Below are 17,792 nucleotides of genomic sequence, written 5' to 3'. Positions count from 1 at the left end.
CAGCCTTACATTCAAGGACATTCATAATATGACCCCAAACCACTGTTCCAGGCTTCACCTCCTACTAGTGTTAGTTCACAGGAACCCAGAGCTCCAGCCTAAAGGTGCTCCTTGCCTTTTGTCTACCATACTCCATGTTCCCCAGCCCCAAAATACAGTATAGCCACCCAACCAAAAACAAAAAAAGTTATGAGCTACTTGTTAGAGAAAAGCAAAGATAACTATGACACTGTACCCAACATCAAGGAGCTTCTGGCAACAAGGCTATATACTCATTCCACTAAACTTCAAGGTTCATCTCAAGTATCAAGTCCCTTATCTTCTAACCATTTGCAAGATTCAGCAAGAAATGTTTTTTCTAACCCCTGAGTATTCACTCTCTGCTGCTTACCAGGTCTATCATATGTAGCCTAGGGAAACAGCCTACTGGGTCTATACATCCCTTCTCTCCACTCAAGGGTAAGATCCATGAGGGCAAGGACTGTATTTCTCTCTCTCTTTAAACTTCAGCAGCCAGCGTTTAGCACGGTGCCTGAAATACAGGAAATGCTCACTAGCAAGCATGCTGCTGCTGCTCCCCCAAAGCATGAACACCCTTTCAAATGAAATGTGGTGTTCTTTGGATACAGGGAAGAAAAATTGAAGAAATTCATTACTTAGGGCCCTGCTTATGATATTATCACTACACTGTTATTCTCACAACTAATCTGTTATCTCAACTGATCTTATTCCTTCACTATACGCAATGGTGCCTGTAGCAAAATTAATGTATTTAGATTTCTATAAGTTAGAAGCTTATACATTTTATAATTTTCAACTAAAATTTTCATATTTGCACAATGAAAACCAAGGCACAGGATTTCATTAAAGCTAATTATTATCCTTTAAAGGCAGGTAGAAGCATGACTCTGTTCATGAATTTGACAAAGGCCCTGGAATTCAGTTCTGTTAAGGCTTTCGCTATACACTTACAACCACAACCCTTCAGGCACCCTCTGCTGACTGCTGCCATACAGTCAACATTATTCACATTACCCTTATTGTCAGCTATCTCCAGGTTATAAATTACGGTGATTAAGCCCATTCTTTTTTTTTTTTTTTTTGAGACGGAGTTTCGCTCTTGTTACCCAGGCTGGAGTGCAATGGCGCGATCTCGGCTCACCGCAACCTCTGCCTCCTGGGTTCAGGCAATTCTCCTGCCTCAACCTCCTGAGTAGCTGGGATTACAGGCACGCACCACCATGCCCAGCTAATTTTTTGTGTTTTTAGTAGAGACGGGGTTTCACCATGTTGACCAGGATGGTCTCGATCTCTTGACCTCGTGATCCACCCGTCTCGGCCTCCTAAAGTGCTGGGATTACAGGCTTGAGCCACTGCGCCCGGCCCCTAAGCCCATTCTTAAAAGCAATGCATTACTTGTTTCCTCAAATCATATCTCTGGAAAGGGAGATCCTAACTGCACATACCATAGCGTATCCTATTCCATGTTCAGATCTGACAAAAAACCTACAGATACAAGAAAAAGTATATGCCTTTATGAGACCTACTGAATGAAAAGAGCAATGAAATGCAAAAGCACGAGTTGCCTGGACAATCTATGCCTAAAAAGCAATACCTCCACAGATGATGAGTGTCCAATCAAATCTCCAATAAGCTCCAGTGAACATGAAGTAGCATTTTCTTGCTGCTTTTTAACAGGTTGGCTGGCTTGTTTGTTGACTCTTCCAAATCCCCACATGTTAAAAAAACCTAGAAAAATAATCATTTCCAAAATTACTGTGCTGTATACTTACAATAATAATATGAGATCAGAAAAACAGAAATTAAATGTGAAGAGGTTCCAGACTTATTTTAGTCAAGCTAAGTGGACAGTACTGAGCCTTGTGCTAGGGTTTTCTGAATATGTTATTTCATCTTTCTTAGCTAACCAGGTTATGTTCCTCATCTCTCTTTATTGTCCCTAGTCACCTACCCATTGGTGAAGGTATATTAACAAAAAGATAGACACCTGGAATAAAACAGGACAGAAGCATAAAGCTTGAATGGCAGTGTCTGTCAAAGGAAAAAAGGGCAAAACTCCGAAAAGTATGTATATGTGCAAAAGCAACACCCCAGGGCTTCAGAAAGTCAAAAGAAACAGAAGCAACTAGGTACCAGCATCTGATTTCTGGTGCAAAGGTTTGTAACTAATTTATCCAACTCTTCAGAGTTTTATTTTTCAAACTAAACACCTGAAAGTCAAGAGCTCATGAAATTATGATATAAGCACACAGAGAAAAGTGTATTTTTCCATAAATTGAGTTCAACATCAACGGTAAAGAACATTTTAGTTTGGCATCTGATGGTACAAATTTTGTGTATCAGAATTATAGACAATATAAATGAATACTTACTTCATTAGGCTATCTGGTCATTCAGATGACCAGAAAATAAGTTTTCCCTCAAAATAATAAACACTTTATCTTCTTGAAATAAAGAGGCAGTTCTACATTAGGGCGGCATTAAGCTGTAAATCCTAGATCTCAATTATCATATGCTTTCTATAAACATCTGATGCCTATTTAGAGCCCTTCTATATTATTCTAGTGGTTTCATATAATCGCCCTTCTCCTGCCTTTTACATGGAAAAAAAAAAAAAAGAGAGAGAAAAAGACTACCTTTTTGAGAGAAGACACACACCTGTTGGTACAGGCTCAGCTGCAAGCTGCTGTTTTTCTCGTAACTCCCAAATGCGTACACTGCCATCTTCTGAGCATGAGATTAACTGCCTGTCAGAACAGAAAATCGGTAATACAAAGACAGAGAGTGCACCACTGAGGACCAATGCTAAATTTGCAGTGAAAGAAATCAGTGGAGCCCTCAACTGCTTTTATTCAGCTCTTAGCGGGAACTGACAAAAATCACAATTTAACATGACATTACAATGCAAACTAAAAGCACCCTTTAGGAAAGCCACACATTATACTATGTTACATTGGCTCAAATGCTATAAATTTATTCTCTCCATTTTAAAAAATGCACTTGGGAAAACAGTATGAATTATACTTCACAATGTCCTAAGCAGCCCCCTTCCCTCCTCGTGCTACCTCTCTTCTGTAGGTGCCTCTCACTCTAAAAATATCCTGCATAGAAAATAACAATATTCCCTGTCCGTAAGTCTGTCCGTAGAAGCTCAGCCGCAAATCTACCCTGAGAGGAAACCCCTCACTTACTAGCCTTACAAAACAAAGACACTACCAACCATTTCATTCGGGCCAAAAGCAAACAAAAAGATGGTAGGTTTATGAGAAATATAAAAATTGGTACACTCTAAGTGGCCCCCAAGTAGTTTACATTGTTAAATACCAAATTTCAAATCATCTCTTCTTACAATGAAATTCAATGTAATTCATTTGAACCTTGCTTCTTGTAATTTCTGTAAAATACTACCACATGCCCTTCTGTTAGAGACAGCCCTCAGGCATTCTCCATTTCCAAAAGAACACAGCAGGTCAAGCCATCAAGCCAGATAACGTGGCCACCTGAGAAATGACACGGGTAGCCCTGGGAACCGTGACTTGCTTTCATCTATTGCAGAACAGATGGGAACTCGTACCTGTTTGGAAGTCTGGCAATGTGCAGGACATTGGAGTCATGTGCAGTTTTCTGGCAGGCAATCACACGCTTCATTTGAAGGTTATACACGTATAAACCCCTTCCAACTGCAGCAAATACATTCTGGGGGAAGAAGTTCAGAAATGGGCATAAAACTAGCACTCACCCAACCCAGTGTAATGGATTTCCAGCCCTCATGTGACATCAGAAAGTCACTGTTACCTTCCCTAGCCTTTAGCCCAAATTAAAGTACCAATCTCTGAAACCCAAAAATGTCAAAGCACTAAAGAAAGCTCTGAGCGTTTAGAAGGTAGGACACAATCGCTAAAGCAGAGAAAGGTCTGCATAATACTACCACATGCCCCTCTGTTAGAGACAGCCCTCAGGCATTCTCCATTTCCAAAAGAACTACTTTCTTCCTCACTGAAATATATCTGGAAAAAAGCTCTAGCTGGCAGCCTGGCCTTGCAGTGGAAGCTGTTGAGGGATAACCTGAGTTTTCATTTAAATAACATTATAACCTTGGGAAAATTATCTAGCTTCTTCTGCCTGGAAAATGCAAGCAAAATTACTTGCACTCCACATCTTAAGCAATCAGGAGACCTATGAGTGATATAAAAAAATCACAGCTATAGTGACATTATCATCATGCAATCCTCTGAAGGTTTCACAAAAACATTTTTCCAAAAGTACTATTAGAAATAAATACCTTTTTATTAAAACAACTTTAATTTTTTTAAAGCATTTTCACCAATACTTACCTCACTTCAGCCTCACAACATCTTAAGAGCAGCAAGCATTATTGCCATTTTCCAGATAAGGAAGTTAAAGAGATTACAGGCACATAAGAAATGAGACTGAGACATGGAGTCAGTATGAGAATCAAGGTCATGTTACTCCAGTCCCTTGCTTGTTCCTCATGTGACACACACATGCAGTAGCCTTTGACATTTTTGCAAGCACTTGTCCAAGAATCATCCATTCTTACTTACTAGCTATCCCTTTGAGGCACACCTTTCAAATTCCCTACATAATGCCTTCTGGTTTCACCAGAGATTCTGGGCCCTCCAGTCTTTCTCACACGGCCTCCAAGACTACAAAATGAACTGAGACCTGTAATAACTGAACCAAAGCATGCCCCCAAGGCTTGCTGGAACCTAAAATCTGGAATGATCCCCTGACTCTCAGGATTAGTATTCTGCAATGAGCAATGCAGCTGAGGCCCAGTGCTGGGGCATTAATGAACACTGCTAGTCAAGGTGCTAAAATGGAAAGCCCTATGGATTGTATTCAATGCCAAATCCCCTGGTTCTATAGACCAGGAAATCTGGGCACAGTTTAAGTAATTTATCCAAGGTCAGGAAGAAAATTATAAACACAACTAAAGAACTGATGAGCTTTGGAGGCAGCATTTAGTCAATGGAGATACTATCAATCACCTGTAATCAATAACTGTACCCTACAGAAGGAAAGAAGGAAAATCAAGGAAAACTGTATAATGCTTTATCAAGCATGTATAGTAGAAAATAAACATCAATCAAAATATTTAAGATTAAAAGAAATACAAAAAACTTTTAATTTCTACAAAAGTCAGCAAAAAACATGTAACATTTAAAATATATCATTTGTAGGGCTACAACTCTTAGTGATCTAGTCTCCATCTTTTCTGAGACCACACTGTTTTTATCATGTATTAACTTTTTTCAAAATAAAGTTGGGATACAAAAAAAAAAAAAATCTTTGAATATATTAGTGTTTTTAAATCCTGTTCCTATCCTAATCTTTTGTTTTTTGTTTTGTTTTCAGAGTAGTACAAAGAAAAATGGATCATATTCTCCCCCACCACAGAATACTACTACTGAAATTTTTAATAAAAATAATATGCATGCTGTTAGAAACTTCAAACAGTATAAAAAGTCACAAAGTAGGGAGAGAAAAGCCTCCCCAACTCCTCCTCGAAGGGTACAACTCTTAAACACTTCTTGTGATTACATTTAGAAGTTAATTGCCCTTTAAACACATTTTCTGAGCCCCTAATGCTAACTTTGTTTTCAGATCAGAGGTAAGATTACATAGCACATACATCGTCCACTGGACATAGCACATTTGAGTCGAGAAATTTCTCACCAACATGGATATCCACTACCAAGTAAAGAAGTAATCCACTGGTACTAATCTCTTACAGCAAAAAGGATGTAAAGTGCTTCAAGAGTATCACTGCCAAGCCCTAAAGGATGGAAATCAACAATTCTCATTCAATTTATCTTGCTCCAACATGCCAGCAGACTAAGAGAAACATTCTTAAAATGTTTAATTTCATTTACTTCACGAGGAAATGCATCAGATCTTCAAAAGAGTTCTTTTTCACAGTGTTTCTTAAAACAGTCGTAAGCATTAACCTCAAATCCAATGGGATTATTTAATCCAACCCAAAATTTCAATAGTTTTAAAATCTGTAGCCATTTAATCATTTCCTTGCCTCAAGAGTAGAAGCAAAGATTAAAATGCTTTTTTTAAACACAAGTCATACCATTTTAGAAAAAAATCAGACCATTTTAAAGCACAACCTGAAACCATGAATGATAGATACCTTTTCTATGTCAAACATGGAATTAAATTAAAAAATTTTTAAAATCAGAAATTGGGTTTATTTAAAAGGCAAGTTTATAGATAGTGTCTAGATTTTTTACCTCTTCATCACATGTGAAATGATGAATAGAAATGTCATTTGATTTCTGACAGAGTTTTATTTCCTGTTGGGTGTCCAGTTGTGGAGATGGGTCCCAGAAGTTGCGTTCGTAGGCCTGCACGGTCCAGTCCAGGGCATCCCAGATGATCAGCTCTCCAATGTGCGAGCCAGTGACAAAACTCAAATCTAGACAAAGTTCACATATGCCTCATTATCAATCATTTTATCTAGGTAAAGGTAAAACTGAATGGAATGTCTAACAGAAATACCCTATAAAACTACAGTACTTACAGCAGTGAGTTACCTAGGCAAGCCAAAAGAACGATGAATATAACAGAACAAGAAGTCCAGAAATGGACTCAAATTATCTTGGTAATTTAGTATGTAATAATGATTGCATTTCATTTCAGTAAAGAAATACCTCACACTGGAGTATCTGGTTATATTTATGGGGAATAAAAGTAAAAGAAACTTATTTTGGATCATACACCAAAATAAGTTTCAAATAGATTAACACATTTAAGTTACTTAAAGGATAGAAAAAAATAAAGGTGAACCCTTTTGTGAATGTGGAGTGGTAAAAGGCTTTAACGGAAGCAGAATGGGGTCCGAGGGGAAGAGATCCTAGTAAATAGCTGCTTGGCAAAACAAAAACAAAAACAAGGGCTGGGCGCAGTGGCTCAAGCCTGTAATACCAGCACTTTGGGAGGCCGAGGTGGGTGGATTGAGACCAGCCTGACCAATATGGTAAAACCCTGTCTCTACTAAAAATACAAAAATTAGCCAGGTGTGGTGGTATGCGCCTTAGTCCCAGCTACTCAGAAGGCTGAGACAGGAGAACTGCTTGAACTGGGGAGGCAGAGGCTGCAGTAAGTCGAGATCACACCACTGCACACTCCAGCCTGGGTGACAAAGCAAGGCTCTCTCTTAAAAAAAACACACAAAAATACACTTAAATGACAAAAAGCTGGGAAAAATTTGCAACTTGGATGACAATGTTGGTTTAATATACCTGATACAAAAGGAGTTCTTGCAAATTATTAAGAACAAGATAAAGCAGAAAAAAATGGGAAAAGGATCTGAAAAGGCAAAACAAATACAAACAGTAAACGTGGAAAGATGCTCAACTTCTTTAATAATCAAAGAAATCTAAAAACAGGAGATACCATTTATTGACTTGTGAATCGGGAAATATTATAAATCAGGAAAATACCCAATACAGTATTCACAAAAGCATAAGAAATCAGAACATGTATCGCCTAATGCCCTACTATAAATTGGTATTGTTTTTTTCAAAGATTAATTTGCTAATATGTATCAAAACCTCAAAAATGTAAATCTCTTGATTCAACAATTCTACTTCTAGGAATTTATCCTGAAGGAAATACATAAATGTACAAGGTTGTTACATACATACATGTGTGTGTATATATATACACACACATATATATATATACACACACACAATCTTAAAAATCTGAAGATAACTACACATCAAATTGAGAACTGACTAAGATATCAACAAAATGAAACAGTAATGCTATTAAAAATTAAGTTATAGGGGGATCCCAAGATGGCCAAATAAGAGGCAGCACTGGAAAGCAGCTCCCAGAGAGAGAGAGACGCAGAAGCTGAGTGGTCTCTACAATTCCAAACGAGGTACCAGGTTAATTTTGTGGGTTTGGTTGGACAGTGGTTATAAACCAAATAGGGCAAGTTGAGGCAAGGCGGGACACTGCCCCACCCAGGTTCCATCCGGAGGACCACGGGATCTCCCCCTCTAGGACTTCGGTTTGGATACAGTGCTCCACCCAAGACCTCTACAACCCACAGAACAGGAGATCTTCACCGGGCTGAAAAGCCTCAGCAAATGCCTGAATAGGGCAGAACAGCAACTTCTGCTAGAGCCGGGGCAGTCAGCATAGATCTAGGTGGAAGCACTGGCTGACCTAAAAGCCAGAAAGTCAGCTGGATGGATCTATCCTCCCCGCAGTGGGAAGGGGAAATGAAAACAGGGAAACAGCCCATACAGCAGGATGGGTCCCTCCCACTGCAAAAAGCCCAGCAGACTTAAAAAAAAAAAAAAAAAAAAACAAGTCTTACACCAGAGTTTCGTACCTAGAGAGTGACCAGGAACGGTCAAGCTCAGTGTGGGGAAGGGTAGCCACCATTGCAGAAGCCAGCCTAATTTTCCTGAGTAAATAAAAGATGCAGCAGCTCCACTGAACCTGTGGCAGCCCAGCAGCGCCTGTGCAGGCAAAGAAAAGTCCGCCTCTACAAGGTCACAGTAATCAAAACAGCATGGTACTGGTACCAAAACAGAGACACAGACCAATGGAACAGAACAGAGGCCTCAGAAGCAATAGCACACATCTACAATCATCTGATCTTTGACAAACTTCACAAAAACAAGCAATTGGGAAAGGATTCCCTGTTTAATAAATGGTGCTGGGAAAACTGGCTAGCCATGTGCAGAAAGCTGAAACTGGACCCCTTCCTGACACCTTACACTAAAATTTACTCCAGATGGATTAAAGATCTAAACATAAGACCTAACACCATAAAAACCCTAGAAGAAAACCTAGGCAAAACCATTCAGGACATAGGCGTAGGCAAGGACTTCATGGCTAAAACAGCAAAAGCAATGGCAACAAAAGCCAAAATAGACAAATGGGATCTAATTAAACTCCAGAGCTTCTTTACAGCAAAGGAAACAATCATTAGAGCGAACCAGCAACCAACAGAATGGGAAAAAATTTTTGTAATCTACCCATCTGACAAAGGGCTAATATCCAGAATCTACAAAGAACTAAAACAGATTTACAAGTTAAAAAAAAAAAAAGTCCATCCAAAAGTGGGCAAAGGATATGAACAGACACTTTACAAAAGAAGACATCTATGAGGCAAACAAACATAACCACAGTGAGATACCATCTCACACCAGTCAGAATGGCGATCATTAAAAAATCTGGAGACAACAGATGCTGGAGAGGATGTGGAGAAATAGGAACACTTTTACACTGTTGGTGGGAGTGCAAATTAGTGCAACCATTGTGGAAGATGGTGTGGCGATTTCTCAAGGACCTAGAAACAGAAATACCATTTGACCCAGCAATCCCATTACTGGGTATATACCCAAAGAATTATAAACTGTTCTATTATAAAGACACATGGACACGTATGTTCATAGAGGCACTGTTTACAATAGCAAAGACCTGGAACCAACCCAAATGTCCACCAACAATAGACTGGATAAAGAAAATGTGGCACATATACACCATGGAATACTACGCAGCCATAGAAAACCATAAGTTTGTGTCTGTCATAGGGACATGGATGAATCTGGAAACCATCGTTCTCAGCAAACTGACACAAGAACAGAAAACCAAACACCACATGGTATCACTCATAGGCAGGCGTTGAACAATTAGAACACATGGACACAGGGAGGGGAGCATCACACACTGCAGACGGCGGGGGGTGGGGAGCGTGGGGAGGGATAATGTGGGGAGAAATACCAGATATAGTGATGGGGGGAGGAAGGCAGCAAACCACCTTGCCATGTATGTACCTATGCAATAATCCTGCATGACCTGCACATGTACCCCAGAACCTAAAGTACAATAAAAACAAAAAACAAAAAATTAAGTTATAAAAGTATGTCTATCAATATAAGCATGAATATGGAAATATATTCATGACATAATTTTTACAAAACGTGTACACACACACATATGCCCAGAAAATCACCTAGAAAGATGTGGGCTGGTGTTTAATACTGGATAGTTGAAAGATTTTAATATTAACTTCTATATTTTTTATGTTTTTCACTATTTACATATTTTTCTACTATGATTATGTGTAACTTGTACAAGTTTTTAAAACCTTTAAAAATGGATTTTTTTCCATTTTACTTATTATATACTTTACATACTATCTATTTAATTGAAAATGTACAACTCTTGGACTTATTTCAAATAAATGGAATTTATTTACATTATTACATATTTAGGGTAAGATAGAAGAGTATAATGCACTTAGTCTAGGAACCCAAGTTCTGATTTTGGCTCGGCCTGTTGCTAGCCAGGTGGTCTTTAGGAAGTCATTTAACCTTTATCTTGGATTCCTCATGCATTAAATGAGATGACTGTAAAAATCAAATTCAATAATAAATGTGTAGCCATTTTAAAAAGACATCAAATGTTATTTTTGTGCCTCTGGTGGTATTTTGAGCCCCTGGTATCATTCCACATTAATCGTATTAAAACATCCTGTTACTTGTTAATTTAGGAATACATAGATGAGTAATTATGATTTAATTATTTCATTTATCAAATAAACCAGCAGGACAGAAATATCTAATGGCCACATGAACAATCTCTCAAGAGATACAGAATAACCAGCAATCCTACATGTAAACATTATTTGTCTTGGCTTCAAGTCCATAATAGGTAGATTATTAATATCTAATTTCTGTAGTTTATTAACAGAAATAGAATTTGCTCTGTGGAGAAATAACCTCACTTTTCATATGCACAGCAAAACAGGCTTCTAGTTTTAGTAGTGGGAAAGTTAAGGCAGTACTAATCTTCCCATGACCTTCCTTCCCACCCCTTTCCCTCCTTTTTCCAATTTCATTCAAACTACAAAAGAACCAGAGAAGTTAAAAAATGAAGATTCCCCCCTTGACTCACTCTGCGTCTATAGTCCTAACATAGAATTCACCTGCTGAGATCATGTAGCTGTCTGCTCTGACTTAATTCTCCAAGTGTCTGTGATTTCTCCATGCAGTAGAAACAAAATGTCAATGACCAACTTGAATTTTCCCTAAAAACAAAATACTGGCATTCAGCTGAATCAGGCACTTTTTTTTTTTTTTTTTGGAATGGAGTCTCACTCTGTTGCCCAGGCTGGAGTGCAGTGACACAATCTTGGCTCATTGCAACCTCCACCTCCCAGTTCAAGTGATTTCTGTCTCAGCCTCCTTCATAGCTGGGACTACAGGTGTGTGCGACCACACCTAGCTAATTTTTGTATTTTAAATTTTGTATTTTTGCCATGTTGGCCAGGCTGGTCTCAAACTCCTGACCTCAGGTGATCCATCCACCTCAGCCTCCCAAAATGCTGGGATTACAGGTGTGAGTCACTGCACCCAGCCAATCAGCATGCATTTTTAAGCAGTTTATACAGGGTAAACTAATTCCAAAGAGGTCATTCAAAATGTTTCAAGATAAACAACCTCAATGATATATTATTAGTGGATGGATTTTCATCCTGTATCAAAAGCCACTTAGTATGAAAATCTCACCTCGTATCTGTCTATCCATCCCTCACAAGTACTAACACTTCATGATTACCAAACCATGCTCGCAACATGATACAAGAAAAAGAATAAAATAAAGAAGCACCCAGAGCCTTCTGCCTGGAGAAATTATCAGTTATTTTTTGTCTGTCTCAGAAAACCTTCTGCCTGGGCATTCCAATCTCTTTAGCAAACCTGGTATTTATTATCCACGCTTGTTGGTGTTCTGTCGTACAATTCTGAGGTTGCCCTGGGGCCATCCCTCTGAACATAGACTTGCCCTGTGACATACATATCCAAGCAACTGGCCATATCTTTCATTGGTAATGGGTAAAGAGAAAGGAGCAGAGCTGGAAGTGAAGCAGGAAATTGTACAACATAAACATTTCAGGATCACTAACATTGACATCATGGCTAACATGCCTAGGTACTGCAAGATGAGATTGTCAGCAAATCATTTTCAGATTTTACCAGACTACTTTGTCATATTTGATTCCTAAATATGCTTTTGGCTTATTATCTGTGGTATAATTTTATAGTCATAGAGTTTATAACGTAAAATGTACTAATCCAAAAGCTAGAAGAAGACAAGAAATAAGATCAGAGAAGAACTGAAGGAGATAAGAGACATGAAAAACTCTCCAAAAAAAAAAAAAAAAAAAAATCAATGAATCCAGGAGCTGGTTTTTTGAAAAAATTAGCAAAGTAGACCGCTAGCTAGACTTATAGAGAAGTAAAGAGAGAGGAATCAAATAGATACAATAAAAAATGACAAAGGGGATATCACCACTGACCCCACAGTAATACAAAATAGCATGTGAGAATACTATAAACACCTCTACACAAATAAACTAGAAAATCTAGAAGAAATGGATAAATTCCTGGACACATACACCCTCCTGAGACTAAGCCAGGAAGAAGTCAAATCCCTGAAGAGACAAATATCAAGTTCTGAAATCGAGGCAGTAATTAATAACCTACCAACCAAGAAAACCCCAGGACCAGATGGAGTCACAGATGAATTCTACCAGAGGTATAAAGAGGAGCTGGTACCACTCCTTCTGAAACTACTGCAAACAATTGAAAAGGAGGAACTTCTGACTCATTTTATGAAACCAGCATCATCCTGATACCAAAACCAGGAAGAGACACAACTAAAAAAGAAAACTTCAGGGCAATATTCCTGATGAACATTGATGCAAAAATTCTCAATAAAATACTGGCAAACCAAATCCAGCAGCACATCAAAAAACTTATCCACCACAATCAAGTCGGCATCATCCCTGAGATGCAAGCCTGGTTCAACATACACAAATCAATAAACGTAATCCATCACATAAGCAGAACCAATGACAAAAATCAAGTGATTATCTCAATAGATGCAGAAAAGGCCTTTGATAAAATTCAACACCTATTGATGTTAAAAATTCTCAATAAACTAGGTATTGATGGAATACATCTCAAAATAATTAGAGGTATTTATGACAAACCCACAGCCAATATCATATTGAATGGGCAAAAGGTGGAATCATTCCCTTTGAAAACCAGTACAAGACATGGAAGCCCTCTCTCACCACTCCTATTCAACATAGTATTGGAAATTCTGGCCAGGGCAGTCAGGTAAGAGAAAGAAATAAAAGATATTCAAATAGGAGGAGAGCAAGTCAAATTGTCTCTGTTTTCAGACGTTATGACTGTATATTTAGAAAACCCCATTATCTCAGCCCCAAAACTCCTAAAACTGATAAGCAACTTCAGCAAAGTCTCAGGATACAAAATCAGTGTGCAAAAATCACAAGCATTTCTTTACATCAACAATAGACAAGCAGAGAGTCAAAACATGAATGAACTCTCATTCACAATCACTATAGAGAGAATAAAATACCCGGGAATATAGCTAACAAGGGATGTGAAGGACCTCTTCAAGAAGAACTACAAACCACTGCTCAAGAAAATAAGAGAGGAACAAATAAATGGAAAAAATTCCATCCTCATGGATATAGGAAGAATCAGTATCGTGAAAATGGCCATATTGCCTAAAGTAATTTATAGATTCAATGCTATTCCCATCAAACTACCATTGACACTCTTCACAGAATTAGAAAAAATTATTTTAAATTTCATACAGAATCAAAGAAGACCCCATATAGCCAAGACAATCCTAAGCAAAAAGAACCAAGCTAGAGGCATCACGTTACCTGACTATACTCCCAGTCTGCAGTAACCAAGGCAGCATGGTACTGGTATCAAAACAGACATATATACCAGTGGAGCAGAACAGAGACCTCAGAAATAATGCCACATATCTTACAACCATCTGATATTTGACAAACCTGACAAAAACAAGCAATGTGGAAAGGATCTCCTATTCAGTAAATGGTGCTGGAAAAATTGGCTAGCCATATGCAGAAAACAGGACCCCTTCCTTACACCTTATACAAAAATTAACTGAAGATGGATTAAAGATTTAAATGTAAAACCCAAAATCATAAAAACCCTCTAAGAAAACCTAGGCAATGCCATTCAGGACATAGGCATGGGCAAAGACTTCCTGACAAAGATGCCAAAAGCAATTGCAACAAAAGCCAAAGCTGACAAATAGGATCTAATTAAAGAGCTCTGTAAAGCAAAAGAAACTATCATCAGAGTGAAAAGGCAACATACAGAATGTGAGAAAATTTTTGCAATCTACCCATCTGACAAAGATCTAATATCCAGAATTTACAAGGAGCTTAAACAAATTTACAAGAAAAAAACAACTCCATCCAAAAGTGGGCAAAGGATAAGAACAGACATGTCTCAAGACATTTATACAGCCAACATATGAAAAAAAGCTCATCATCACTGATCATCAGAGAAATGCAAGTCAAAATCACAGTGAGATACCATCTCACACCAGTCAGAATGGTGATTATTAAAAAGTCAGGAAACAATAGATGCTGGCAAGGCTGTGGAGAATAGGAATGCTTTTATACTGTTGGTGGGAATGTAAATTAATTCAACCATTCTGGAAGATAGTAAGGTGATGCCTCAAGGATCTAGAGGCAAAAATACCATTTGACCCAGCAATCCCATTACTGGGTATATACCCAAAGGAATATAAATCATTCTACTACAAAGACACATGCACATGTATGTTTATTGTAGCACTGTTTACAACGGCAAAGTCATGGAATCAATCCAAATGACAATCGATGATAGACTGGATAAAGAAAATGTGGCACATATACACCATGGGATACTACACAGCCATAAAAAAGAATGAGATCATGTCCTTTGCAGGGACATGGTCATGAAGCTGGAAGCCATCATCCTCAGCAAAGTAACACAGGAACAGAAAACCAAACCCCATATGTTCTCATTCATAAGTGGGAACTGAATAATGAGAAAATATGAACACAGAGAGGGGGACAACACATACCAGCACCTGTTGGCGGGTGGGGAGTGAGGAGAGAAAACTTAGAGGATGGGTCAACAGGTGCAGTAAACCACCATGGCACACATATACCTATTTAACAAACCTGCACATTCTGTACATGTATCCTGTTTTTGTTTTTTTTTTTTTTTAAGAAGAAGAAATTTTTTAAAAAATCATAAAGAATAGTAAAAAGTACATGAGGCTTTCTGTAACTTTCATTAACAATTTTTTCTTTAGTTTTCCCTTAAGAATCTGGCAAAGGAATACCTGAAGAAAGCTTTCATAAACTGCTGTAAGTTCCTCTGTGTATCACATGGTAAAAGAAGTGTCATGAAGTTCAGGCTATCTAGTACCATCCCATCATCTTCATTTGAGTAACCAACCCATCATCTTCATTTGTGTAAGCAGGCTGGTTCAATGGTACCAGTGCTTCACTGCTAAAACAAGATAGCTAAGCATGACCAGTGTAATGGCTGAATACTGCTGGGCTTTTCTCAGCAGCCCTGGGAACTTGAGACTTAAGACTCAGTATCAGTGAGGTTTCAGAGGACTTCCCAAATAAGAACTTGCCTTTTGTGCAGTGTCTCCATCCATGGCTAAAGAGCCCCCAGAGCAACCACTGTTATTTCTATAAGCATAGGCAATCTAGTCCTTAGAAAGACCTGCAGCTGGGTTTTACAATATGATGGCTATTAGGGAGGAAGATTTTGGAGCTGAGAGGGACATTCTTACTGGTCTATCTGAACACGTGACTGGTCACAAATCAAGACTAGACTTGGTACTCTCTGTGCCCCTCGCTCTCTTTGTCTCAGGTTCACATAAAATATTGCTTAAAAACAAAGCCAAGCTAGGCCTCAGGGAGATATGTTGCTGGGGTGCTGTCTAGTCCTCCCACTACGTCATATTCCTAGCATCCTTACAGGAACGTCCTACAGGCCCCACCAGACTATCAAATTGAAGCCACCAAAAGTCCTCTCATGTGACTTCATACACAGATCACCCAGCATGGCTCTGATGATATAAGCTGTCACTTAACTTGCAAGTGAACTAACTGAATGTCAAGATCAGTCGTTTGTGGTCTTGCCATCTGATGTCAGACTTAGCTCACTGGAGATGCTCATTGAAATCATTTAGGAAGCCAAATAAGATGTATAGCAAGTCCAAACCCCCACCAGGAGGAAGGGAAAACATGACCCGTTTTCTGCAAACCTTTGCTTTAGTTTGGTTTTCTTCTTTGAGAGTCTTCAATCAGGATTACAACTGGCTTGAATCCAGCTCATTTTAGTATAAGTGTATAACTTGCTATGTGATATTGTATAGTGTGGACAGCAAGACAAAAGGGCATATTTCCAATCTTCTCTACAAAAGAGGAACTAGCCAGAACCAGCTGCCAAAAATGCTGAAATAGCCTGTGGCAGCCATCCCACAGCTACCAGGTAGTGCCTGAGATCATCGTTTTCTCCTCTATTTTCTTCTCTCTGCCCTACTCTGTTTTCCTTGTGCCTCAATCTTAGACCTAGCAATCTAGGAAACTTGCTCAGTTCCACTAGCTACAACTTCAGAATAAAAGAAAATGACAATCCCTACTAATCTAAAGCATTATTTTCATGACTTATTCTAGAATCCCAGAACAAAGTAAGGCTCACGTTCAGAGCAGGTAGTGTTCACAAGCACAAAATTGTACATAATAAATGTACACAATGAACTTACCATTGACATTAATCAATGAGAGAATATTGTCCTGGTGATCAAGGAGGCGCTTAACTTCAAGAATATCCCATTCTAGTGATCCTTCTGTGGGTGCTACCAACCTGAAAATTACTTAACAAAAAAGACAGATGTAATTTTATTACAATGCTCAAAGAGGATAAAATACTACTCCTACTCTGAAGCAAGCATTTCATTAGGTGAAAAATACCTACCATACTGAAAAACCCATCTCCAAAAAAAAGCCTTATTCATACTACTTTAAACTATTTCTTTTAAATGCTTGAGATTTTCTACTAAAACCCATACTGAATGTGTCCTGAGAACCCTCTTCCTCTACCGACTTTGCCAAACACTGAAGCTCCCATTCTCTCTAGGATTTCAATGCATGTCTGGGTATCTCAGCTTACTCCCTCCCTAGCCAGTAACTAGCCCACATCGCTGAATCACCTCCACCAGCAGCTTTCTCTACTCATGTCCCCAGGCCAGTAAGTGCTGCTACAGAATAAGCTGCAAATCAAAGCTTAACTTGAACTCAGTGAAGACATCAGCAGCTTCTTTTTAAAAAAGTTTTTGATTCCTAGGCATATACCATTAAATTATAAATTCTCTGAGTATGTCTTATAATTTTTATATATCATACAGTTCTTCTGACTATAGTAATGTTCAATGTGTTGCTTTACTCATTATCTGACTTTAACAAAGTTTTATTTAAAGTAGTATAAATCCTAACTTTAATCCATACAGAAAACCCATAATAAAATCCACTGACGTGATTCTACTGACAACATTTTCTAAACACTTAATGTTCCAGGAACTCTAGATACCAAATGTGAATAAGGCCCAGTCACAAATGCTCAGTCTAGAGTGACAGTGGGACTTGTTTATGAACAGGCTTAACATCAATATACTGAGTGCTTTAATATACCACTGGACCAACTGCTGTGGATGCTCAAAGATTAGCATGACTAACATCTGAGAAGTAAAAAGTTTCAAAGATCATGTCCTTTTCAAATTACTAAAGTACCTCTTCTTTCTCATACTTCTCTCTGGAAGACAGGTCATGCCATGCTTCTTTTTGT

General features: G+C 38.4%; 1 protein-coding gene across 1 annotated transcript in view; it reads right to left on the bottom strand.

The window, feature by feature from the left end:
- The window catches only part of WDR41 (WD repeat domain 41), a 57,066-nt gene that overhangs the window by 2,131 nt on the left and 37,143 nt on the right, over positions 1-17,792 (bottom strand). Inside the window, exons 8-12 of the mRNA XM_010340988.2 lie at positions 16,714-16,824; positions 6,285-6,469; positions 3,596-3,717; positions 2,680-2,768; positions 1,616-1,749 (exon numbers count right to left, since the gene is read on the bottom strand). Of these exons, the coding sequence (XP_010339290.1) occupies positions 1,616-1,749; positions 2,680-2,768; positions 3,596-3,717; positions 6,285-6,469; positions 16,714-16,824 (641 nt within the window). The remainder of the gene's footprint in view (positions 1-1,615; positions 1,750-2,679; positions 2,769-3,595; positions 3,718-6,284; positions 6,470-16,713; positions 16,825-17,792) is intronic.

The sequence above is a fragment of the Saimiri boliviensis genome, chromosome 1 (genome assembly GCF_048565385.1).
Source record: "Saimiri boliviensis isolate mSaiBol1 chromosome 1, mSaiBol1.pri, whole genome shotgun sequence".
Classification (NCBI taxonomy): domain Eukaryota; kingdom Metazoa; phylum Chordata; class Mammalia; order Primates; family Cebidae; genus Saimiri; species Saimiri boliviensis.
The sequence above is the reverse complement of the archived record's forward strand: the minus strand, read 5'-3'. Positions and strand labels throughout refer to the sequence as shown.